Genomic DNA, 25,519 nt, shown 5'->3' with positions numbered 1-25,519 from the left:
TAATACAAGGGCCTACATGGATGTTTAAATGTTTATACCGTGACATGGTTTACACTGCAAATGACTGGGCTTGTGTGAGGCTTAGAGCGCGGGTTGCAGGGGGCCATCTACACAACAGGGGCTGTGCCCACGGGAGAAGGGAGCCGGGGCCCGCGCCCTCGGTAACCGCAGCTCTCGGGAGGGAAGGGGAGCCCGCCCCCGCTGGGGGGTCAGGCCTGGACCCGTGCCCGCTGGTACAAGAGTGGAGGGGCTGTGCGAGGCTCAGTCCAGGCCAAATTCAATGTCCTCCTGGTTTTCTGCCTTGGACCCCGGGCGCTCCTCGGGCTCCACCTCAGACTGGACTTCATCCTTCTCAGGGCTCTCTCCTGCAGAGTTAGGCAAGGGGTGGCTCAGTGTTCTGGGGAAGCGTGGTCAGCCCTCACCCCTTCCTGTGTGCCGGCTTCGAGGCGGCTGCGTGCCGTGGGTCAGAGTGGGGATTGTCTGCACCACGGGCTCCCCACGTTGGGTTCGCAGTCGGGGAGCATAGTCTCGGAACATGGAGCTACCCCGGCGTGCTTGTGAGCAGCAAACCCCGACGGTGCCTCTCCCTGGTCACGGGCACAGGCCCCCAGGCTGGCGGGCCGGGCGGTGTGTGGAGAGTGGCTTCTCCTGCCCTGCCCACCGGCACTGTGGGCGCTGCTCGCACCTGCCGCAGCTCCCTTCCTAGCCAGCACATCTGTCACTTGTGCCATTCCGGGCACCCACGTGCGCAGCCCCACCCTCGGACCAGTTGTGGCCCTGATCTCACCCCGTATCCCCAGCTGTGGTGTCACTGGTCCCCTTCCTTGGTCGGGAAGGGCCGAGCATGGAGATGGTGGGGAGGGGGGCAGCCTGGTAGCTCCTCAGCTCTCTGGCCAAGAACGCTGCAAGTCGCCCACGTGGGAACATGCTCTTGTGACCTCCGCCAATTCTAGAGAGGTTGTGAGTGACCCCCCACCACCACCGAGAACATGGGATCCTGACGACAAAGGCCCAGGTGGCCATCGTCCGTTTCCCCGCCGAGAAGCTTTTGGCCCCTGTGACCTTGAAGGTCAGCGGACATACCTGGAGGGGGGCCCGGAAGCAGGTCCCCATTGCCATCCTCAGTGCGTGGGGCAGGCACGGCTTCCCCCTTGCAGATGGGGGGCAGGGTTGGCGACCCCGAAGGCTCCTCATCATTGCCCGGCTCCTCATCATTGCCCAGCTCCTCAATCAGCGGGCGAGGGACCTCGCTCGCTCTCCTTTGGGTTTCCGGGTCCCTCTCTGGTGACACTTTAAGTATGTCTGTGAAGGGCGTCTCGGTCTCCACCTTCCAGGAGATGTCCTTGGGGACTGCAAATATACTGGAAAGTGTGTCTGAGGATGCGTTTTCCAGCTCTAGGAGTGAGATGTTGTCCACATCAGGCTCACTGTTGTCGCTTGGGCTCAAGACGGCTGTAATCTTTGGAAAGCACTGCTCCTGTTAAAAGGAGAAGGTGTGTTGAGCCATGCTGTTTTCACACTAGTGTCCCTAAAGTGCACACTGCTAATTCTGCATTTCTGTCTGTCACACTCTGGCGCCACATCAGCGACGGCCCCCGGGAGCACAGCGCTGACCCCGAGGCAGTCATGAGCCCTGTGGCCAGGTCTCCGTGGGGCACGGGCCCACCCTGTCTGCTCCTGCTGCACCAGCCCCCGCCTGGGTCCTGAACCAGTCATCTGTGAGCCCGGGCTCCCGGCGGGCTGCGCCTGCACCGGCCACCTAGCCCTGCGTTGGTGGTCAGGCCCCCACAGAACTGCGTTCTGTGTCTGTGTCCTTCCTGTGATCACAAGCTCCCACCCTGAGATTACGTCCCAGGTGCCTCTCTCTCTTTTAGGCCCCGCGGGGCTCTGGTAATGTTGCGGAGAGGGTCAGGTCAGCTCAGGAGACGTCCACATTGGGCCCCCGCCCTCTCCTCCCCACTCTCCTTTCCTTGCCCGTGTGTCGTTGTACCGGCATTCATCAGATAAACATACGGAAACGTCAAGGACAGAAAAAAGTCCACGTAATGATGTGCAGCACATGGTTATTAAAGCTCAGTGATAAAAGATCTGTTCCCAATCCCCCCCCCCCCCCCCCCCCCGCAAGTGGCTAGTTGTAAAACCTCAGAGAAAGGAGCAGCGGTAAGCCTTTCCTGAGGTTGAGGTGAGAGTCCTGGGTGTGTGAGGCATCAGGCAGGGCCTGCGACTCCTCGACACACTTGGTCATCGACGGGGCTGGGAGAGGAGGAGGGAAGTGGAACTGTGGGGACGCAGGGGAGCTCACCCTATCCCGGTCGCCCAGAGATTCGCCGGCATTCACATCTTCCAAGTCGGGCAGGTCCTGGAAGAGGAAATGACTCTGGTCAGCAGGAGGCCGTGCGCTCAGCATCCAGTCCTTGGAAGAGACGTGGCCACCACACCAACCAACCACAGAGTGTGGAGGGGCCCACGGAGCAACCTATAGACACTCGAACCGCGTGTACATTAGCACACTCTTACGTGGACACTCGAGCTGCGTGTACTTGTAGCACACTCTTACGTGGACACTCGAGCTGCGTGTACACCCAGCACACACGTGGACACTCGAGCCATGTGTACACCCAGCACACAGGTGGACACTCAAGCCGCATGTACAGGCAGCACACACGTGGACACTCGAGCCGCGTGTACAGGCAGCACACACACTCCATGTACCATTCCAGGTACCTGGATCTGGTCAGTGAAAGGGCTTTGTAAGGCGTGACATGTTTCAAAAATTTCCCCCTCGTTCTCCACTTCACTTTGGTATTACCCAGTTCATCTGGGGGAAATCCTACCTCCTACGTACAACTAGGTCCTAGATCCTAGGACCCTACCTGGCACAAAGTCTCTTTCGAACCTTGCCCAAAACTGGGGTGGGGAGGCAGCGTTTTTCTGTTTTGTGTCTTGGGGTGTCTTCATCTGTAGCACCCCAACCCACATGTGAGGCAGTCAGATGCCTGGGTTGCCGTTCCTGCCCCACCACTGTCTGACTGTGTAGCCTTGGGCGGGGTGCTCTGCCTCTTTGTTTCTCAGTTTCCCTGTCTGTAAAATGGGGATGAAACCTACCTCTTAGTGTTACTGGAAGGGTTAAATCAGTCGATACAAGAGGTATTTAAAGTAGTGCCGGACAAAAAGAAGAACAGTCAGTGTTAGTGTAGCATCGGGGTCCTGTATATGGTTGGTTCTCACACGTTAGGGCTGAAGTGCCTACTTTTGTTGTATCTATATTAGGCCCAGAAAACTGGAAATGCCACTCTGAATACTGACTGTGCTCAATTGAACCTTACTGAGCCACGTGAAATTGTGAAGTTGGGAGTGAAACACGAGTGTTTCATGTTTCATGAAGGGAGTGGGCAGAGGGTAGGCAAAACCACACACACGGTCTGAAGTGAAGGAGCTCGCTCATGGGCAGAGAGGTGGCTGTCCTCTGGGGAAGCAGGGTGTAAAGCTAAAGGTGGGGGGACCAGCCCTGACTCCTCACCCCCCTAAAGCACAGTGCCCAGGGGTCGTGCCAAAAGTGCATATCCTCAGGGACGCATTCCCACAGGCACGGCGTGGAAGGCTGTCAGAGCGGACACGCTGCAGGGAGAAGGGCCGTTCTCAAGGCCATGATTGGGCCCAAGGTCAGGCGACCCCCCTGAATTGGTCCTGAGGTACAGGATGTGGGACAGGCCAGGAAGATGGGCAACTGTCCCAAGAGCACACAAGGCTCTGACGATTAAGCGTAGCTTTCCCAGCAGTTCCATCTACGGCCAGACCGAGCTGCTGAGAGGGTAACTTCTCATGGGGAAATGCATCGAGAGTTTCGCAGACATAGTTCAAGGGGGTTCATCTGGCCAGCGCTCTCAGTATTGAAGGTGCAGAGGCATGGATTCCCCACCACCCGCCCTGGGAGAGCTTATTGACTGCAGATGCTGAGCACTGGGTCTGGGTGGCACCTCCAGGGGAGGCCACACAGGCCAGCCCACAGGCCCCACTGAGTTCAAGATGCAGGTGGTTTGTGTCTGATCAGACACTGACCCCGGCTATGCCGTGCGTGCTCCTCTGCAGATACACGGGATACGTACGTCGATGAAGAGCTGCTCCTTCGTCTCCGGTCTCGTGGCCTCCAGATTTTCAGCTCCATCGGGCTCTGTGCCTGATGCATTTTCAGTGGCCACAGTCTGGGGAGCCAATTCTAAGGACAACAGAGTTACAGGAATCTCGGAGTCTGTTTCAAACACGGCAGTCAGACAGGCAACTGCAGTTAGTGTGGATTCCAAGAGAAAGGACAGAACCCTCCGGTCTGAAGACTTCCAGCTCCTGTGACAAAAGCTGAGGAAACGGCTATGTGTGAAAGGGAAGGGAAGGGAAGGGAGCGAGCACCCTCTTTCTACAACCTGGAGATGGAAGCTCCAGCAAGAGTCTATACAGAACATGCAGGAACGTTGAGAAAAGCATGATCGCTTGACTAGGAGATGAAGAAAGAAAGGCCATGGCGTCAGTGGCCAAGTTTCACAGCCCCTCCTGCTGCAAGAGTGTCAAGGAGACCTGTGACGTCCTTGCAGGGTTGCCCAGACGGGGCTCCTCTCTTCCCCCATCCCCTCCTGCTCCTGCCCACTGCTTCCTCTCCAGCCTCGGTCATCAGAGATGAGTGACCCTGCTCTGCTCAAGACACACCAGTTCACTATCTACCTTGGGGACTGACCAGGCCTGGTTTGACTCAAGAGCCACACTGGGGCACCCAATTAGAATGAAACAAGGAAGTGGATTTAGAAGACTTAGTGTCAAAAAGAGGAACCTATCTCATGAATAAGTTCATGTTGATTTAAATTATATTCTCGGTGTGCATGCTCAGTCGCTAACTTGAGTCTGACTCTTTGCAACTCCATGGACTGTAGCCTGCCAGGCTCCTCCATCCATGGGATTCTCCAGGCAAGAATACCAGAGTGGGTTGCCATTTCCTTCTCCAGGAGATCTTCTTGACTCAAGGATTAAACCAGGGTCTCCTGTTTGGGCAGGCAGATTTTTTTTTTTACTACTGTGCCACCTGGGAAGCCATATTTTAGGTGTTCTGAGTTGGATAAAATGCACTGTTGGTGTCTCATCCATTTCCTTGAGCCACGTTGGACCTGATACTGGAAACGCAGTCCTGTTGTGAGGTAGTGTGCAGACATCACCTTACAGGCTGAGCAGTCAGGGTGGAAGGCAGTCCGGGGCCCCCAGTCGGGAGCCGCCCCAGGTATAATGCACCTGTGCTGTCCTCGACCACCTACCTGCCCAGGCAGCTCTGGGGCTCGGTGGCAGGGCCTCAGGGGGGAGCACCCCTCGCAGCTCCCCGACATCCAGAGGCAGCTCCTCCAGGGGGCTCGGCTCTGCTGGCTTCTCCGGGCACAGCTCATCCTTGGCCTCGAAGCTCTCCTTGACAAACTGCTCTATCTTCTGCCTTGTTTCTTTCTTCTCCTGAGGCTCGTCCTCTCCTTCCATTTCGGTGTCCACATCCCCAGCACCAGCTGGCGCGGGCTCCTCTCCTGAGCATAAGTCCACAGGTGAGCTGGGACAGTCCTAGGAGGACAAGGAAGGACCCACAGCAAAGGCCGAGGGTGGGCAGTGGGGACCTGCAGCAGGGCGGTCATCGGAGTGCTGATGAACAGGCTGCACGCCCACCAGGGGGATGCCCAGCACAGGCACTGCCCGCACAGGCCCCTGGAAGAATGCAGGCTGAGAGACCAGGGTTAGAGCCAACATGTTTGCCCTGGCTTTCAAGCAGGTCAGCAGGTCAGGAAGGTGTGTGTGTGCACACCTGCGCCAAAATGTTAATCAACACTCGACGTGAGGAGATAACACAGGTGTTCATTTGACCATTGTTTGAACAATGTCCAAATTAAATGTTGGAAAGGGGGGAAAAATGCATACTGCAGGAGAACGTCTATTATATGGGAATGTGAGTGGGCAGAAAGCAATAGAGCTGTGCCACTTTCTTCTATTAAAAAAAAAGTATGCACTACACTCATGAGGAAAAGCCAGGAAACGCTCACACTGAACACCGAGCAGTTCTTGCTGCAATTCTGTGATGACCCTTGCTTGTCTATGCTTTCTATGTGTAGTGTAGTCACGGTTTGTAATTAGGTGAGAAACACTAAGTGTCATCTAAAAGTACACATGGAGGACTTCCTTGGTGGTTCAGTGGTTAAGACGCCTTGCTTCCACTGCAGGGGGTGAGGGTTCGATCCCTGGTCGGGGAACTAAGATCCCACAAGACAAAAAAAAAAAAAAAAGGTACACACAGAGCCCCTGACTCTTTCCTGCTGAGTGTAAGAGGAGGACGGGGTTCTTATTTATTAACGTACCTTGAGCACTGTCCTCAAGTGAGGTTGAGGGCAGATGGATCTGTAGGGCTGTGAGCAAAGGGCTCCCTCCCTCACCCCCCGTCCCAGAATGAATCTCAGCGGAGCTCAGGGCGGGGGGGTGGGGGGGGGCGGAGGGGGCCTCCTGTGTCTCGCGCTCGCACCTCGCTCCTGGCGCGCTTTCTGCCGCTTCCTCTCCTCTGCCTGGCGCCTGATGGCCGCCAAGGCCTCGATGCTGTCCGTGATCTTCTTTCGCTCTCTCATCTCCCACTGCTGTCTCTCCTCCTTCTCGGCTGCGTACCCTCCCCGGGCCCAGGCCTCGGCGCAAGCTCTGTTTAGAAGGATTAAAAACAAAAAAATTAACCCCAGACCCCAGAAGTCGGGGGGGCTCGTCTGAACTGTCACAGGTTAGCAGTAAATCCAAAACATATACTCTCTGACCAAACTTGCTCTTTGCCCCCCAAATCAAACTAAAGGCACAGAAGGCATGTGACTGTAAGGAGACTTGCTAACAGAGGCAATTTCATCTTGAAAGTTCTAGCGGTTTGCAAAGCCTGACTGGCTATAAGTCCAAGAGCACAAAAGAAAAAAAATGGAGAAAGTGAACTCCACCAAAATTAAAAAGGGGTGTTATGTAAAGAATCCCATAAATAAAAGAACCCACAGAAAGTGAGAAAATGTCTGCAGATCAGATACCTGACTGGGGGTTGTATCTAGACTATACAGAGACCTATTACAGCTCACACAAAGTCAGCACAACCTAAAGGTAGGCAAAGGTTAAAAGAAACTGCATGGGGAGACAACACTTGGAAGAAAGTGAACCGCTAGATGGCTTGTTATCTAAAACATACAAAGTGTTTTAAAAGTGGACAAAAGAACTGGGCCCCTCACCAAGAAGTTAGGTAGCAAATAAGCTCATCATTGGGTGACGTCAGAAGAGCGCAAACCTAACCAGTGAGACGCCGCCACTTGACACCCGATGGAATGGCTAAAATCCACAGCGTTGACACCACCAAAGTCCGGAGGATGTGGGGCGACAGGAGTGCTCCTTCGTGGCTGGTGGGAAGGCAAACTGGCGCAGCCACCTCGGGAGACAGTTTGCCAATTCCAAAGCAAAGATCATCTTACTGTATAATCCAGCAATCGTGCTCCCAAGTATTTACTCAAATGAGTTGAGAACAAATGTCCACACACAGACACACACACACCTGCACACGCATATTGATAGCAGCACTGTTCACAACAATCAAAAAGTGGAAGCAACCCAAGTGTCCTTCAACTGATAAAACATAGCCTTTCCAAACAGGAAATTATTTCACAGTGTTATTTTGGGTGAATTTACTGACGCAGGCTGCAATGTGGGTGAACCTTAAAAATATGCTCAGTGAAAGAAGCCGGTCACAAAAGACCACTTTATCATATGACTTCATCTATATGAAATGTCCTGAGTAGGCAAATCCATATTGGCTCAGTGGTAGACCTGAGCCTGCCAATACAGGAGACACAAGAGATGTGGGTTTGATCCCTCAGTTGGAAAGATCCCCTGGAGGAGGAAATGGCAACTCCCATACACTTGCCTGAAAAATTCCATGGACAGATAAGCCTGGTGGGCTATAGTCCATGGGTCGCAAAGAGTTGAACATGACTCATCACACGGCACACAGCATATGACATGTCCAGAGCAGTCTAATCCACAGAGATAGAAAGTAGCTTTGTGGTTGTTGGGGTTGTCAGAGGTGGGTTGGGGAATGACTGCTAATAAGTAAGGGTTACTTTTGGGAGCGATAAAAATATTCTAGAATTGATTGTGGGGGTGGTTGGACAACTCTGAATATACTGAAAAACCATTGAATTGAACACTTGAAGTGAGCAAACTGTTCTAGGGGCCAGAGATAAGCAGGTTAACATGAGAGATGACATGGCTTTCTCTACTAGACCTGCCCTTGTATGGGGAAAGAGACTCTAAAAGAGTAAACAGGTATGTCAGAGGCAGATGTGTCCTACAAAAAGAAATCAGACTAAAGAGACACTAGATGGAAGAGGCAAAGGTGTGGCTTAGATAGGTGGTTGGTCATGGAGATCTTCAGAAGGTGACAGGTGAACAAACACCTGTGAAGAGAAGGTCAAGGACCCAGTGTGAAACAGCTGGAGAGTGCTGGAATGAGGCTTCAAACCCAAGTGAAACCGGCTTTTGAAGAGGAGTACTGCTACATCATCCAGGGCAGGGGTCTCCCTGCAAAAGGCCCAGCTCTTACACATTCCTGCTGGTGGGCGATGCCGCAGGGTGCAGCAGAGAGCCCACATTCCCTGCCCCGCCTCCAGCCCCACCCCGGGACAGCCTAGAGCTCCTGCTTGAGTCCCACCTGATACTAACAGATACTCACAGAGACCACGAGGTCGGTTTTGTCTCCACTTTCCAGAGACAGCCTGAGGCTGGGGAGGTTTGGTAAGCTTGACTAGGGCATAGGATCTGCAGCTGCAGACCTGGGCTTTGCGTCCGCCCCCAGGCCCTGCCCGCCTGCTGTCTGTCTTAACGCCCAGGGCTGGGTGCCAAGGAGCTGGGAGCATCTCAGACCAACTGCACACAAGCAGTTGGCTGTCTCATCTGGTCTGTGTGGAGGCTTTCCCTTTGAAATTTGTGTTAGTTTAACTAAAATTTGTGAGTTCATATGTGTTTTTAAATGTTGGGTAATTCAAGCTTCAGATTGCACTTCCTTTCAGGCCATCCCAGTTACTGAGGTATTATTCTAAGCTGGAATGAATAGCGGCCTCAATCAAAAGGTAAATTAAAAACCCAGATCAAAGCAGTAATGATACATACATGGCAGCCCCGGGTTCAATATTCTTGATATTCAAAGAGCTCTTAATGAAACAGAGCTTCCCTGCTAGCTCAGATGGTAAAGAATCTGTCTGCAGGAGACCAGGGTTTGATCCCTGGGTTGGGAAGATCCCCTGGAGAAGGAAATAGCAACCCACTCCAGTATTCTTGCCTGGGAAATCTCATGGACAGAGGAGCCTGGCGGGCTACAGTCATGGGTCGCAAAGAGTCAGAAACGATTGAGCGATAATCACTTATGAATCAATAAGAAAAATCTCCCCAAAAGGAAATTGGAAAGAGGTCATGAATGCAATACTCACAGAGGAGGAAATTTTAAATGTCCAACAAAGGTGGTAAAAACCATCAACTTCATCCATTACCCCAAAATGTAAATGATGTACTGTTATGCCCGATGTCCGAATCCCCGAGCGGGAAGAGAGAAGGCTTCCGAGACAATGCAACTCGCAGGAAGGGAAGTTTATTACTGACTCGAGTCAGGACTCCCCGCCGCAACCAACGCAGTGGTGCAGGTCAGAGAGCCCCGAGCCCAACCTGTTACACAAATTTATAGAGTGGGAATCAAATTGGTTACACGTTTGCAAAACAATTTCATTGGTCAATACTTTTGCGCGGGCGGGACTTTCCTGGGGGTTTCCGCCCGTTCCTAATTTCCTAATTGGCAAACATGGGTGAAAGCTAATTGGTCCTAATTGGCAAACAGTGGTCATTGTTAAGTGAAAGCTACCTGATAGTAGGAAGGCCTACTCCTAATCTAAGCTGTGTTACTTCTGCTTGCCTCACATTCCCCCCTGTCTGTTGTTCAAGTAGAGGAATCTTCCTCTTTTCCATCTTGGGCCGCTGACACTATAAGTGGACCCAGGAGGGTGGAAATTAAGGCAGTCAGCCAGGGGGAGCGTTGAAACCAAGACTCAAAGCATCTCTGCTGGGCTTCCCGTTCTCTCTTCCATTGTGCCAGTCCCTCTCTCTTTTGCCATAGATTCTACCACCTCAGACAAGAAAGTCAAAGACTTCTAAGTGACTGATTGCATTTATAGCGGCTCGTAGGGAGGAAAGCCCTTGGCCCTGCAGAGATAGTGAAGCTTGGTTAAATTGCCCCCATATCTGAGGTACTTGGCCCTGCGGATTGTGCCACACTCAGGGCTACCAAATCTCTTTCCTACATCCCATTCCCAGGGCCCATCACAAGAGGTTACACAGCTTCAGCTCCTGCAATAATCAGCAGGAGAATTAGGAGACCTCCCGACAGACAAGTCAAGGGATTTGACGGGTGAGGTCTCGCCTTCCATTCTGCTCCTGTTCTTCTGGTGTGGCTTGCCGCACGTGATTGCAGTGAACCCAAGGTCCAATCCCGTCGACCTTTATAGCAGTAGGAGTGGTAAGGAGAACAACATAAGGTCCTTTCCATCTAGGTTCTAATACACACAGGAGGGGATCTTTCATACAGAATCTCTTATAAGGGGTGTTATGCGCCTGAAAGAGTTCGAAGGGAAGGAGGGTCACCCAGTCCCCACCAGTCTCTATTGCCAACTTTGTCAAGGTTTCTTTTAGGGTCCAATTCATTTTCTCAACCTGTCTTGAGCTCTGGGGATTATATTCACAATGTAACTTCCATTTCGTCCCCAGAGCTTGGGCCAGCCCTTGTACAATCTGGCTCACAAAGGCAGGTCCGTTATCAGAGCCCATAGTCACTGGCAGCCCATACCTAGGCACTATTTCCTCTAAGATCTTTTTAGCAACCACTATTGCTGTCTCTCCCTTAGCGGGGAAGGCTTCCACCCACCCTGAGAAGATATCTACCAGAACCAACAGATAGTGGTGCCCGTACTTGCCTGGCCTTACCTCAGTGAAATCTATCTCCCAGTGTTGCCCTGGCTCTTCCCCTCGGTACCTCGTTCCCGTGTGCTGCTTTTTTCTCCTGTCCTCATCAGCTGGCACGCTTTGCAAGCTTGGATTATCTCTCGTTCAGTTGTATTTTATCAACACGCAGATTCAGTCCATACCCAAGCTTCTTCTTCAGAGACTCTGGCACCTCAGGGGGAGGAGGGCGAGGGAGCCTGAAGCAGACCTTCACAGAGTGCAGTCAGAGTGCCGATCATGATGATGCGGGCAAAGAGTCTCTTCCATACACCTCTAAATCCAAGTCTCTTGAGGACCTGAGAGGTTCTGCTACCCTTCTCTTTATTCAACAGACACCACGGAATCAGCAACAGTACGTTCAAAGCAGGATCTGTCTCATCCAAAGAGGAGCAACCCCCTTTTATACATCTTGGGAGTTGCATCCCTCAGAGTGTAACCTGGTTGTTTGAATTCGAACCTTAGCAGCTTCCATAGGAGCCAGAGCAATGTTCAGCACTGGCAGAGGCAGCCAAATACAGTGATGTGCGCCACAGATAGGCATTTTCCTCTCCAAGCATGTTGCTGTACAAAACCTTGAAGACTTCATAAAAGCCAAACTTGCAGAGCCCCTGCAGGGAGTAGCCAATGAGGGTCGGGGCCCATCCTTTGGCCAAACCACAGAAACCATCCTCTTCTGCAATATTGTTTCCTTCATGGCCTGGGTTAGCCACCTTTGCCCCTGCCTGATCTTATACCCCAAACAGGTGACCTCTTGCTGGGCTATTAATTGTGCAGCAGAAGGACCTCTGGGTGGCAAGTCCGATATTCGTAGAGGTCCTCACTCAGAGCCTCTTGAACCTCTGTGGGATTACCAGTTGGCCTTCCCCCTCGGTCCACTCAAAGGCAAATACCTCCTGGCTCTGGGCCACCAGGGGTAGGCTGAAAAAGGCATCTTTCAAGTCCAACACAATGTACCAAGTGTACTCAGGCAGCAAACTGCTCAGGAGGGTGTATGGGTTAGAGACAGTGGGGTGTATGTCACTCACCCATTTGTTGACTTCTCGAAGATAATCTGTTCCCCCTGGCTTCTTCACTGGCAGTAAGGGGGTGTTTTAAGGGGATTGACACCACTTGAGAATTCCAGCATCCATGAGACGTCAAATGTGGGGAGTGATCCCCCGCCGAGCTTCCTGGCTCATGGGGTACTATCTCACCCTCACAGGAGTTGCCTAGGCCTTTAGCTTGATGACGACTGGATGTCTGTTTGGCCAGTCCCATCCCTGCCGTTTCAGCCCAGGCCAACGGGTATTTATTCATCTCTTAAGGCTAGGGATAAGACATGTATCGGCTGTCCAAGTCCATAACCATTCTCTCCCCAAGAGTTCTCACCTGCTTAAGACTCTCTCTAGAAGAGACAGATGTTTTCAATAGCCCACCACTGATCAGCAAAGTAAAGTGCCACAGCTGTGAGTGTTCTTCCGGTTTTCCCTTGTTCTATATTCTCTATCTTCCTTCCTGATCTTCTCAGCTAATTCCCTTTCCTCCCGTACCTTTTCAGTGAGTAACTTTCTGGGTCTGATCACCATAGAGAGGTACAAAGCCTACATTTGACAGGCTAATTCCAGATTTTCAGGGTCCCCATACCTCAGATCTAACATGTAATCTTCAGCAGAATTTTCCAGTTCCTCATGACTGCAATTATCCAACATATCCACAGGGAATGCCATGGGCCACAACAAGTCTCTTCCAAGTAGAGGGGCTGGGCATTCTGGTATCACCAAAAACGAATGGGACTCCTGGTGGGTCCCCAGATCTTTTTGTCCCCGTGGCTCCTTGCACCAAGCTGGTCTACCATGAAGCCAACGGGTTTCCCTTCCACATATATGGTTACCCAGGATTCGGGGAGGGGTGCCGAGTCTTGACTCCCCTAGTCACTGTCTTCCCCCGCATATAGAACTCGAGTTCCAGGGGAGATTCTCTCTCTCTGGGTCGTACCTCTCCTCAGGTCCCTCTTAGGGCACTCGTTTTTCCAGTGCCCCTGTTCTCTGCAGTAGGCGCACTGATCTTTCTTTAGGGCCTGCCTTTTTGGTTTCTGTTTTTCTCCCGTCCAGGGGTCTCGAGGTTCCCTCAATTCTGTTCCGGCTTTTATCCCCGCAAAGAGAATCTGGGCTAGCTCCCTCTGGTTCTTCCGGTTTTCCCTTGTTCTATATTCTCTATCTTCCTTCCTGATCTTCTCAGCTAATTCCCTTTCCTCCCGTACCTTTTCAGTAAATCCTGTATCGTCTGTTCTCCTAATCCCTCTATCTTTTGTAAATTCTTCCTAATATCTGGGGCTGCCTGATTTACAAACGCTAACAGAACTGCAGCACTGACTCCTCAGCCTGGGGGTCCATAGGTGTCCTGAAAGCTTCCATTAGCCTCTCTAGGAAGGTTGCCTGGCTCTCAATGGGCTCTTGCCTTACTACAAATTTGTCGGCTTTCTTGCTGCAGCCCGCAGGCCAGCAATCAGAGTCTGGCGGTACACTCGGAGACGCTCCCTACCTTCCGCTCGCTCAAAATCCCAGTTAGGCTGCAACAGAGAAAACCCCTTGTCCATGAGATAAGGCTGGGCGATTGGCCTCCCATCGGCCCCTGGGACCCATTTCCGCTTCTGCCAGAATTCGCTCCTGCAACAGCTGTTGACAATCGTAGTGAAAGGAGAGTTTCACCTGGTTGGGCTCTAGTTACTGAGGCTCACTTATTGTAGGGCCTTCAGAGTCCGCCAGAGTGTAGCCCTGGCCAGGATTCATCAATTGCGCCCACAAACGTTCGCCTGTTCACTGAAACTCGAGTCAGAGTAGGAACGAGACCAGAGACAATGCCGGCACACACACAAACACGGACAAACACGGAGAGCCGAAGGCAAACACACGGACAGACAAACGTCGGCCGATAACAGCACTGAGTTTTTTCCGGGCCCCCTGACCAGACCAGACCAGACTTGGGAACAGGAGAGAAGCTCTCCTTCCCACAGAGCCGGCTGCCTTCCAGCGCGCTCGCTGGCCTCGGCATTACGCCGGCTAGAGAAAGCTTTCTCCTGTGCCAGATACCTCCCTTGCTTTACAGCAGGGCCCCGGAATTACTCTGCACTTTCCCTGTGCCAGATACCTCCCTTGCTCTACAGCAGGGCCTCGGATTTACTCTGGACTTCCTGTCCTGAGACAATGCCAGCACACACACCAAAGACAAACACACAGACGGCTGACAACACAGCGCTGGGTTTTCGGGCCCCCTGAGTTTTCCTGAGCACCGGTGCTATTATCTATCCTTCCCTTCTGTCCTGGAAGTGTTCTCTTCCCCCGGTAAAGGGATCCCGGGCGAGCCCCCAAATGTTATGCCCGATGTCCGAATCCCCGAGCGGGAAGAGAGGAGGCTTCCGAGATAATGCAACTCGCAGGAAGGGAAGTTTATTACTCACTCGAGTCAGGACTCCCCGCCGCAACCAACGCAGTGGTGCAGGTCAGAGAGCCCCGAGCCCAACCTGTTACACAAATTTATAGAGTGGGAATCAAATTGGTTACACGTTTGCAAAACAATTTCATTGGTCAATACTTTTGCGCGGGCGGGACTTTCCTGGGGGTTTCTGCCCGTTCCTAATTTCCTAATTGGCAAACATGGGTGAAAGCTAATTGGTCCTAATTGGCAAACAGTGGTCATTGTTAAGTGAAAGCTACCTGATAGTAGGAAGGCCTACTCCTAATCTAAGCTGTGTTACTTCTGCTTCCCTCACATGTACTATCTTCACTCACCAATTAACCTGGCTAAGTTTTTTTTTTTTTAAACATGGCTGTGTCTGGGAAAGTTATAAATGATACAAACATTCTAGAAACTATAAGTGCCTTTTAAAAGTCTTAAACTACAGTCTTTAATCCAGCAATACAACTCAGAATTCCACACTAAGGAAATCACCAGCCATGGGATCAGAGACTTTATATAGAAGGATAATTATCAAAGGATTATGAAAAAAAATCTATGAATAAGTGCTCAAAACAGGGAATTTCCTGTTATAAACAGTCATGTAAGCCATTAAATTTACCTCACTGGAATATATAAGAGACGTGTGGGAATGCTCAAAAATCAGAAAATTTTAAAACTTACCTGTTGAGCATGCTCAACTGTTACACAGTGTTATTAAAAGACTTTTCGCTCCCTTACCTGTCCTTGGGAAAAACTGGTCTGTCATCCAGGTATGTTAAGTGTTTTAGCCGGACGGTGAGTGTCCTTCGGTAGTTGGGGATGTTCTTAATCACCGGGTTCCCCATCAGATTCAGCACGCGCTGGAAGCACACAGGCAGAACCGCGTTAGGCACTGAGAAATATATGTAATTAAAACATTTCACTTGCGTGTTGCGCTGAGAAGAAATACAAAGACAGGGAGTGTTGGCATGAAGTCCTGAGGACAGTCTCAGAGAAACTGGGGCTGTCACTGCTGCTGTGTCGTCAGAATGCCATCAGAACCGTCCTGAGAATCGGGTGTCCCTTTTTCTACTTGAACTTCTACTTAAACTCTCACTGTCCTTCCAGAACAGTGCTGGAAAATCCTCCTGGAGCCCTTCCCGAGGGCAGCTGATTTTGCTCGCCCAATCTCTTTTACTGGAATTAATATCTGATTGATCGCTTTTCTGTCCTTCCCGGCCAGGGCCTGTTTTAAGAAAATGCACACAGCGGCTGGACAGATAAGAGACGGTGACTAAGGGGACAGGATGCAGAGCGCCCTCTCAGCTACCCCAAGGCCCCTCCTTGTCAGGCTTACAGGTCTTCTGGAAGTCAAGCCTGGACCAGGAGAGGGACAGAACAGTGCCAGTGTGCTGTCCCCCCATCCTTAAATCCTGTCACCCCCTCTCCAGGAAGGGGAGCCATCAAGGTGACATGTGGGTGAAGCATTTAAAATGGGTTTGCCTAAACTGGTGAAGTGGTTTTTATATCTAAAGTGCTTTTTGTTGTTGGACAAAATAAATATATTTTGAACTGGTTAGTTTAGCATTTTCCAAACTTTGTTCTCATCCGGGCATCATGGTTCTTGCCACATGTTCGAGTGACCTGCCCTGCAGGGCTGGGTGTGAGGAGCAGTGCGCCCCAGGGGCAGGCACTAAAGGGCTGTGCGCGTGTGCGTGTGTGTGTGTGTGGAGAAGTAGGAGTCACCAGAAAACAACCGTGAGACAGACTGTTATGGGTTGGGTTACTTCTCCCCCAACCCCCGCCTGCAGCAAACTCATCCGCTGCAATCCTAACCCCAGAGCCTCAGAATGTGACTGCATTTGGAGACAGGGTCTTAAGAGAGGTGATCAAGACTAAATGATGTCACTAGGGTAAGCCCTGATCCCATACGTCCTGAACGAAGAGGAGATGGGGACACAGACTGTGAAGGCCACGTGAGGACTCAGGGAGAAGATGATCGTCTACACGCCAAGGAGAGAGGCCTCAGGAGAAAGCAAGCCTGACCCACACCTTGATTTAGGACTTCTACCCTCCAGAATCATGAGAAAATAAATTTCTATTGTTTAAAACCCCCAGCCTGGTACTTTGTTATGACAGCCAGGCTCCCCAGAAAAGTATGACAATTCAGCTGTGTGTTGTCACGCCATACGCTGGTGACTGTGAATGTTACACTAGTTCTTGGTGCCAGGCTGCTCTGCAGAATACTCCTGAGCTCTGCCTTCCTAATATCAACAACCTCAGATATGCAGCTGACACCACCTTTGCGGCAGAAAGCAAAGAACTAAAGAGCCTCTTGATGAAAAGTGAAAGAGGAGAGTGAAAAAACTGGCTTAAAACTCAACAAGGAGAAAACTAAGATCATGGCATCTGGTCCAATCACTTCACGGCAAATAGATGGGGAAACAATGGAAACAGTGACAGACTTTATTTTGGGGGGCTCAAAATCACTGTAGATGGTGACTGTAGCCATGAAATTAAAAGATGCTTGTTCTTTGGAAGAAAAGTTATGACCAACCTAGACAGCATATTAGAAAGCAGAGACATTACTTTGTCAACAAAGGACTGTCTAGTCAAAGCTATGGTTTTTCCAGTAGTCATGTATGGATATGGGAGTTGGACTATAAAGAAGACTGAACGCCGAGGAATTGATGCTTTTGAACTGTGGTATTGGAGAAGACTCTTGAGAGTCCCTTGGACTGCAAGGAGATCCAACCAGTCCATCCTAAACGAAATCAGGCCTGAATATTCATTGAAAGGACTGAGGCTGAAGCTGAAACTCCAATACTTTGGCCACCTGATGCGAAGAACTGACTCATTGGAAAGGACCCTGATACTGGGAAAGATTGAACGTGGGAAAAGAAGGGGACAACAGAGGATGAGATGGTTGGATGGCATCACCGACTCGATGAACATGAGTTTGAGTAAACTCCGGGAGTTGGTGATGGACAGGGAGGCCTGGCGTGCTGCATTCCATGGGGTCACAAAGAGTCAGATGTGACTGAGCCACTGAACTGAACTGAACTGAAGCTTTCCTTACTGTTTTCTTTTAAATGGATTCACTTTTCCCTTGCTTACCCATGCCCTAAGCAGGAAACAGTGAACTGAGGGTTTTTGTGTGCTATTTGGAAAATATTTTTTCCTAGTACACATGACAACACATACACACTGAAAAGCAAGGAAGTTGTCCCAGGCTGCTGGAGTTGAGGCCAGAGGATACAGGAGCTGCCTGCAGGGGTTGCCACAGACTAGAAGATGGGAACATTCAAGCACCCCAAATTAAAATGACAGGTTAAGTCACTCCAAATACTGTATCTTTAAATCTATCTGTCCACGGTGATAAAGAAAAACCCTTTACTTTCATCTTTAGAGGCCACTAGGGTCTGGATTCATTTCTCTGAAAACTGATAACATAAAAAGAAAAACAAAGAAGCGTTCATCCCAGTGTTTTCTGCATGCACTTTACATTAGGGATGTAAATTGTTGATGAGCAAAAGTGCTCTTTGCGGAAGCATCGCAGCTAAGAAAGGCAGAAGGAGTGAGGGAATTAGAATATGATCCCTGAGAGACTGCTAATGAACTCATACAGGGAGGCAGTGTGCCTGGGAGCTGTCGGAACAGTCGGGGGAAGGGAGGCTGAGTGCTGGATCAGACTGAAGCTGGGTCAGACTGACAGCAGCCAAACCCACTAGTGATGCTTAAAGTCACAACAAGAGGCAACCAGGTGTTACACGTGCCCTGACTGATGCCACAGCTGACCGCAGGGTTATATTCTGAGCCTGGATCTGACCAGGCCTCTGGCTCCATCATCATTTTACAGGAGATACTGGAGACAGCAGAAAACGTTAGACCACACCTTGAGAATGCAGTTGACTGAATCCAGGGCGTGGTTGACAACCAGAAGGACCCGGTTTCTTCAGATGATTCATGGTGGGGGGGTGGGGAGGGGAGAGAAAGAGACAAGTAGGGAGGGCTGTGATGAGATGCATAATCCAAATACGATGTGTGGGTCTGGTTTGGATTGGCACCATCCGATGGTCTTAAAGCTCAACATTCAGAAAACCAAGATCATGGCATCCAGTCCCATCACTTCATGGCAAATAGATGGAGAAACAGTGGAAATAATGGCTGACTTTATTTTTGGGGCTCGAAAATCACTGCACATGGTGACTGCAGCCATGAAATTAAAAGATGCTTACTCCTTGAAAAGAAAGTTATGACCAACCTAGACAGCATATTAAAAAGCAGAGACATTACTTTGCCAACAAAGATCCGTCTAGTCAAGGCTACGGTTTTTCCAGTAGTCATGTATGGATGTGAGAGCTGGACTATAAAGAAGTCTGAGCACCGAAGAACTGATGCTTTTGAACTGTGATGTTGGAGAAGACTCTTGAGATTCCCTTGGACTGCAAGGAGATCCAACCAGTTCATCCTAAAGGAGATCAGTCCTGAGTGTTCATTGGAAGGACTGATGTTGAAGCTGAAACTCCAATACTTTGGCCACCTGATGCGAAGAGCTGACTCATTGGAAAAGACCCTGATGCTGGGAAAGATTGAAGGCAGGAGGAGAAAGGGACGACAGAGGATGAGATGGTTGGATGACAACATTGACTCAATGGACATGAGTTTGAGTAAACTCCGGGAGTTGGTGATGGACAGGGAAGCCTGGTGTGCTGCAGTCTGTGGGGTTGCAAAGAGTTGGACATGACTAAGCAACTGAACTGAACTGAACTGAATCCAATGATCAAAACACATGCTTGAGGCAAATGGGGAAAACTGAACATAGACTGGGTATTAACTGTCATTCTGATACTATTTTAGGTATAATAATAGTACTGTAAGGATGCTTTTAAAAAATCCTTATCTGTCAGGAATACACACTGAAATTGTAGGTGAAACGACACGACATCTGGCATTTAAAACACGGCAGCTAAAAATAGAGGGGAAAAGTGTGATGGGTGTTCAGAAGGCGGGGAGAAGGGAAGGGGGTAGGGAGGGAGGGGAGAAGAAAAGATATTTGCTGCCTACAGAACCCAAGGTGACACAAGCTGTGTCCGTGGGTGTGTCCCCCACCCTCCACTCCGCACCATGCGGCATGCAGGATCTTCCCTGACCAGGGACTGAACCCATGTCCCCTGCCCTGGAAGCTCAGAGTCATAACCACTGGGCCATCAGGGAAGTCTCGAGTGTGCGTGTTTCTTTCTTTCTGTTTGTTTACCAAGTCAGGCATGCTCTCGAGAACACTCAGGATCCCGGGGTCGCTCAGTTTGTTGTGGGAAAGGTCAAGGACACAGAGTCTGGCACACTCCCTGAGATGCTGAATGTCCTCTACGGTCTCTAAGTGGTTGTGCGCCATCTGGAGTGTGTTCAGGACCGGCAGGCAGGCTGGAAGAGGGAGGGGACAGAGGTGAGCGACATGGGCAGCAAAGAAAATGTGAAGACCCTCCTGCAGGGGCTGGCGGTGGCCACGGGTCTGGAGAACGACCCCGCCACCACCCCACCACCACCACCACCACGGCGGGCCACCACCACCCCACCACCACCACCACGGCGGGTCCTTCTTACAGAGGTTTTCGATGGTCTTGATGTAGTTGTTGCTGATGTTGAGAGCATCCAGTTTCTGCAAAGGTTCTAGGTTCTCGATCTTATGAAGCAAGTTCACTTGTAAGAAGAGGCAGCGCAGTTCCGTCTGGGCCTCGAGGTTCTCAATTTTCTGGATGCCATTGCACTCCAGCCAGAGACAGCGCAGCCCCGTGTACTCTTCCAGGTTCTCGATGCGGTCAAAGCCTGGTGGGGAGGAAGGAAGTATTGGTTGGGCTTCCACACATACAGAGCACAGGTTTCACCGTTTTTCATGCCTATCCAACTTGGAGAAGGAAATGGCAGCCCACTCCAGTATTCTTGCCTGGAGAATCCAATGCACAGAGGAGCCTGGTGGGCTAGGGTCCAAGGGGTCACAAAGAGTCAGACACGACTGATGTGACTCAGCACGCAGGCACACACGCCCAGCATCCACACGTCCCTCCTCAGGCAAACCACTGCCTCTTTGAGAACACCCCGTCCTGATCCTTTCCCCATGGCTCTCTGCAGGGAGCTGGTCGTGCTGAACCACGTGGGGAAACATTCAGGAACCCTGGGGAGCTCTGGCTGACTCCACTGGAAAGATGTAACTCTCTGTGAGAACTGCCAGCCTGGTAGGGGGGAGCCTAACTTCCCTTCTCGCCTGGGAGTGAGGCAGGTGCCCTGCCTGAAATGAATGAGCACAAGGGAACGCAGGGCTTCAGAAGGGGCAGAGGCAGCCTCGTGAAGATATGAGGTGAGAAAATCCAGCAGTACCTGAAGCCAGTGCAAACTTTGGGTCTGGCTTTCTGGTATGGTTGAGTTTTATGAGCCATGTTTAAGGAGAGGAAAACCAACATTTTTGTTTCCTTGAGTAAATCATTATAGATTTGTACTTCACGGTTCGTCTGCTGTTGCCAAATGTTTTGAAAGTCATTTGGTTGCCTGAAAAGTTTTAACCAGAAGTTTGTGTTTTTTTTTTAAAAATAAAACATTTTATTTGGCTGTGCTGGGTCCCAGCTGTGGCATGTGAACTTTTAGTTGTGGCATGTGGGATCTAGTTCCCTGACTAGGGATCAAACCCAGGCACCCTGTGCTGGGAGTGCAGAATCTTAGTCACTGGGACCACCAGGGAAGTTTCAAACCAAAAAAGTTTTGATGAAAAAAGGTTGAAAGCAACGGTGAGGTAGAACCACCCGACTAAATCATTCCCAGGTTCCTGACCCTCAGAAATAGTATCAAATAGTAATTTCTTAAGTTGAGAGGCATGGGGTTAATTTGCTAGGCAGCAGTAGATAATAAAGGCACCTCTCTGCCCTCTTCTTCCCACCTCTTAAATACGGGCTCCTGGGGTCTGCCCTCCTATGTCATCTCATCACTGCCACACTTAGATACCGAGTGAAGGGTTTTGGAGGGGGCAATGCGGATGTGAGGAGACCAGCTGGGGGTCCTTCCCCACCTTTAAAGGATAAGTGCAGCTGGAGCCCTCCGTGAATCTCCCTGGCACAGTGTGAATCATCTCATGGTGACTGACCTGTCCCCCAAGACACCAAGAGCATCCTCAGCATATCCATCTTGGTATCTCTAGCACTGCGCCCAGTGCCGGCCCACAGAACACTCTCAGTAAACATTTACTGAATAAAGGGCCACGTGGATGGCCCAATGAAGCAGGTTAGCCGTTCCAAATTCAGCATCAACTGGGAGTTATTGCTCTGCTTTGTCACTGTGAGGAAGAGCCCTGTTTATGAACCTGAACTTAAGTTGCCATGTGACCATTGGACACCACCACAGTCCTTCACGATGTGTCCCTCCCAAGTGCAGAATATTTACAAGCAGTTAGTGGTCTGGGAAACTATGAATCCTTTAGCAAATACAAATAAAAGATGCCAGTATGTTTCCCTGGAACTCATATAAACTCTAGTCACGTAAGACTCTTTCTTCCAAGAAATGTTATTGCTTTCCCATGCATCTCCACTAAACCTTGAAATTTCTACTTAAATGTAAGAACGCTAGATGATCCCTGTGAGTAATTCTTTATACCGCTAGGGTCTTTCCATCTGACTTGAGGTACCTCCTCCACCCGATCCTTACCTTTATAGTGTAAATACAGCGTATCATTCAGTGCTGGGGTAATGTAAAGCTTGTGCTGCTTGCAAAGCTTTTGCAGAAACTTTTTAGTCATTCTGTTGAATGAAAAACATGAACGAGAAATTGATTTCAGTTTGTCAGCTCTAAGATATATCCCATAAATTCTTCGCATTCATTCCGTCTCCAAATTCCACAACCTTCTGTATGCCTGATGACACTGCTTGCTTGTTTATAGCTTTCAGGGCCTCATCCAATATTTTGACTTTCAGCATGCTTAAAAATGGCAGCGTATGTTCTCATAGAAATACTTTTGTGTCATCAAGAACTCCTAATGTGTGCCTCTCTCCAGGTTTGGCATTAAAGTTTAATAGACTTTAATATGCCAAAGAGGCATAATTAACTAACCATCCTGACTCTGCTACTAATCCTCAGACAAGGGGCTGTCTAGTTAATCTTCATGAGCCCCAATTTCTTTATCTGGACAAAGGGGTGATCATAACATCCACCTTAATGTGTAAAAGTGTGCTCTGAGCGGTGACAGCTCGCCCACATACCTGGTGCCACCATCTTCCTTGTCGTCTGTTTGGTGTGCTAAGCGACCATCTGACCAGCTGTCACCACTCTGCTTCTGCTCACTGAGATAAGAAGTGTTCGAAGGACCCACACACGTTTCCTTAGGATCATTCATTTCTGTAAAATAAGAGACTGGTTCTATAGAGAGCAAGAAGAGTATAAAAAAATTTCCCTCTACTTCAACTTGATGAATAATTGTCTGCTTTTAGTGTAGAATCAGTACTCTTTAAATGTATCACAATTTTTAAAGCATTGATAAGGATTATGAGAATTTCACTTCTAGGCAGATCTTTGATAACACCTCTTGTACAGATGGACAAGCGGATGTGTGCAAACATACCCACTTCTGCATTATTTGTAATAGCCAAAACCACTTAACAATGCAAATGTCCATTCACAGGGACAGGTTAAATAAAGCAATGGGTCATTATTCTGCCTTGCAATAGAATGCACAGATAGGGAAAGAGAGAGACAGATATGACTGAAAGAATTCACACAAAATTCTAGAGAGGAAAATGGAATGGGACTGTGGTGTTGGAAAAGACTCTTGAGAGTCCCTTGGACTGCAAGAAGATCCAACCAGTCCATCCTAAAGGAGATCAGTCCTGGGTGTTCATTTGAAGGACTGATGTTGAAGCTGAAACTCCAATACTTTGGCCACCTGATGCGAAGAGTTGACTCATTGGAAAAGACCCTGATGCTGGGAGGGATTGGGGGCAGGAGGAGAAGGGGATGACAGAGGATGAGATGGCTGCATGGCATCACCGACTCGATGGACATGGGTTTGGGCAGACTCTGGGAGTTGGTGATGGACAGGGAGGCCTGGCGAGCTGCGGTTCATGGGATCACAAAGAGTCGGACACGATTGAGCAACTGAACTGAACTGAACTGAAGGCAAAAAACATCAAATATATCTGAAATATTTTCTTTATCTTTAGAAATATTTATTTGCGCTGGATCTTAGTTGTGGCATGTGAGATCTTCAATCTTCATTGTGGATCTTTAGTTGTGGTATTGTGAGATCTAGTTTTCTGACCAGGGGTTGAACCCGGGTCCCCTGTATTGGGAGCGTGGAGTCTTAGCCGGTGGACCACCAGGGAAGTCCCCCAATGCATTTAATCTTACGGGCTGTTTGCTGCTGCTCTCTGGGTGTCCCTGTGGACTACCTAGAGATTAAACATTCTGTATGTGGGACTGTGTCTTACAGTTTCCCATTTCCCACTGCATACAATGCCCAGCTGCAAGAGGCACCAGATGATAGTTTGGGGTAATAAAGAATGTGTATGAGTGTGAAAGTCACTCATTCGTGTCTGACTCTTTGCGACCCCATGCACTATACAGTCCATGGAGTTATCCAGGCCAGAATACTGGAGTGGGTAGCCTTTCTCTTCTCCAGGGGATCTTCCCAACCCAGGGATCGAACCCAGGTCTCCTGCATTGCAGGTGGATTCTTTACCAGTTGAGCTACAAGTGAAGCCCAATAAAGAATAGATGTTCAATATATTTAATAATTGATTGGTTATATTAATACCAAAAACTACCATTTATTACTGACCCACTGTATGCAAGTCACTCTTATCATAACTATCCCGGCTTGCGGAAGATGAGACTGCCCTAGAGAGAGGTTAAGCTCTGGGCAAACCGCCATAAAACTGGCAAGTTGCAGAGGAGTAGTGTGAACCCAGAGTAACTTGCTCCAAACATGTGTGTCCATAGCACAACATGGCTTCCCTATAGCAACTCATACAGGGCTTGCCTGGACAGTCATTGCTTACAATTGTTGGCTGGGTTAAAAAAATGAAACAAATCAAGCAGTTTCTTTATCAGTCCCTAAAAGGTTTCCCTTATGATTGAAGCCAAGCAACAGGAGAGGCTATCTTCTAAGCCTATTCAGGAAAACTTTGGTGAGGAGTCACCAGGTGATCCCAGAAACACCAGCTCGTCATTCACTCTGTCCACCACAGATCAGGCACTTAACTGGACACTGCCAGTTCATTTGGGGTGTCTGCCCTGACATAGTTTGCCATCCAGAGGGAGAGAGAGCCTTTGATCTTACATGGTGAATGCAATGAAGGGATACATTCAAAAGTTGGGCTGTGAGGGGAATGGTGTTTTGGGTGAGGGCTTGGGCTCTTGGCGTCAGACTGTCCAAGCATGAGTCTGTTCTATCATTGACTGACTGAGGGTAATCTGTTTGGAGCAAGTTCTTCAACTTCTTTAAGTTCCAGGTAAATTATCTGTCTGACCTGGCAAGAGGAGTGCCTACCGCAGAGGGCTGGCCTATAGTTGTAATGTGATGAGTGCATGGTACACAACCTTCAGTAAGTGTGGGCCTCCGCTGTTATTATTTTTTGGCCGCGTCTTGTGGCATGCAGGATCTTAGTTCCCCGACCAGGGATGGAAACCCATGCCACCAGCAGTGGAAGCTTGGAGTCTTAACCACTGGACCGCCAGGGAAGACCTTGTTATTATTATTACGGTTACTGCTGGCTGTGAAGACCAGGTATGTGGTGCTGGGCACAGCCCGTCGCCCCCCTCGCCTCCCTGGGGCTGTGGTCGGCACCTTCCTTGCGGCCACCTTCGCCTGCGTTCCCGTGGTCACCAGCCGACTCCTCCACACCAGGCTCCTGCGCGCACTCCTGCTCCGCTACCCTGTCCACCACAGGCTCTGAGGCCTCGGGGTGCATGTTTATTTCGGAAATACCGAACACCCCGTAGCAGTGGGAGCCCGGTTCTGCGGGATAGCTATGGATCCTAGTCCACCAGGCCACCGGAGCCCGCGTGG

General features: G+C 50.1%; 1 protein-coding gene across 1 annotated transcript; it reads right to left on the bottom strand.

Annotated features, from left to right (window-relative positions):
* Positions 1–261: 261 nt before the first annotated feature.
* Positions 262–25,421, bottom strand: DNAAF1 (dynein axonemal assembly factor 1). Its single transcript, XM_065925106.1, has 12 exons — positions 25,298–25,421; positions 22,716–22,851; positions 22,165–22,256; positions 20,080–20,301; positions 19,733–19,899; positions 15,235–15,356; positions 6,530–6,696; positions 5,295–5,549; positions 4,107–4,216; positions 2,303–2,359; positions 1,084–1,477; positions 262–365 (listed from the first exon to the last, which is right to left on the bottom strand). The coding sequence occupies exons 1-12, from the start codon at positions 25,419–25,421 to the stop codon at positions 262–264; spliced, it is 1,950 nt and encodes a 649-aa protein (XP_065781178.1).
* Between the last annotated feature and the right edge of the window lie 98 nt (positions 25,422–25,519).

This window comes from Muntiacus reevesi, chromosome 2 (genome assembly GCF_963930625.1).
Source record: "Muntiacus reevesi chromosome 2, mMunRee1.1, whole genome shotgun sequence".
Lineage (NCBI taxonomy): Eukaryota > Metazoa > Chordata > Mammalia > Artiodactyla > Cervidae > Muntiacus > Muntiacus reevesi.
Note: the sequence above shows the minus strand (reverse complement) of the source record. Positions and strands in the feature narration are given on the sequence as shown.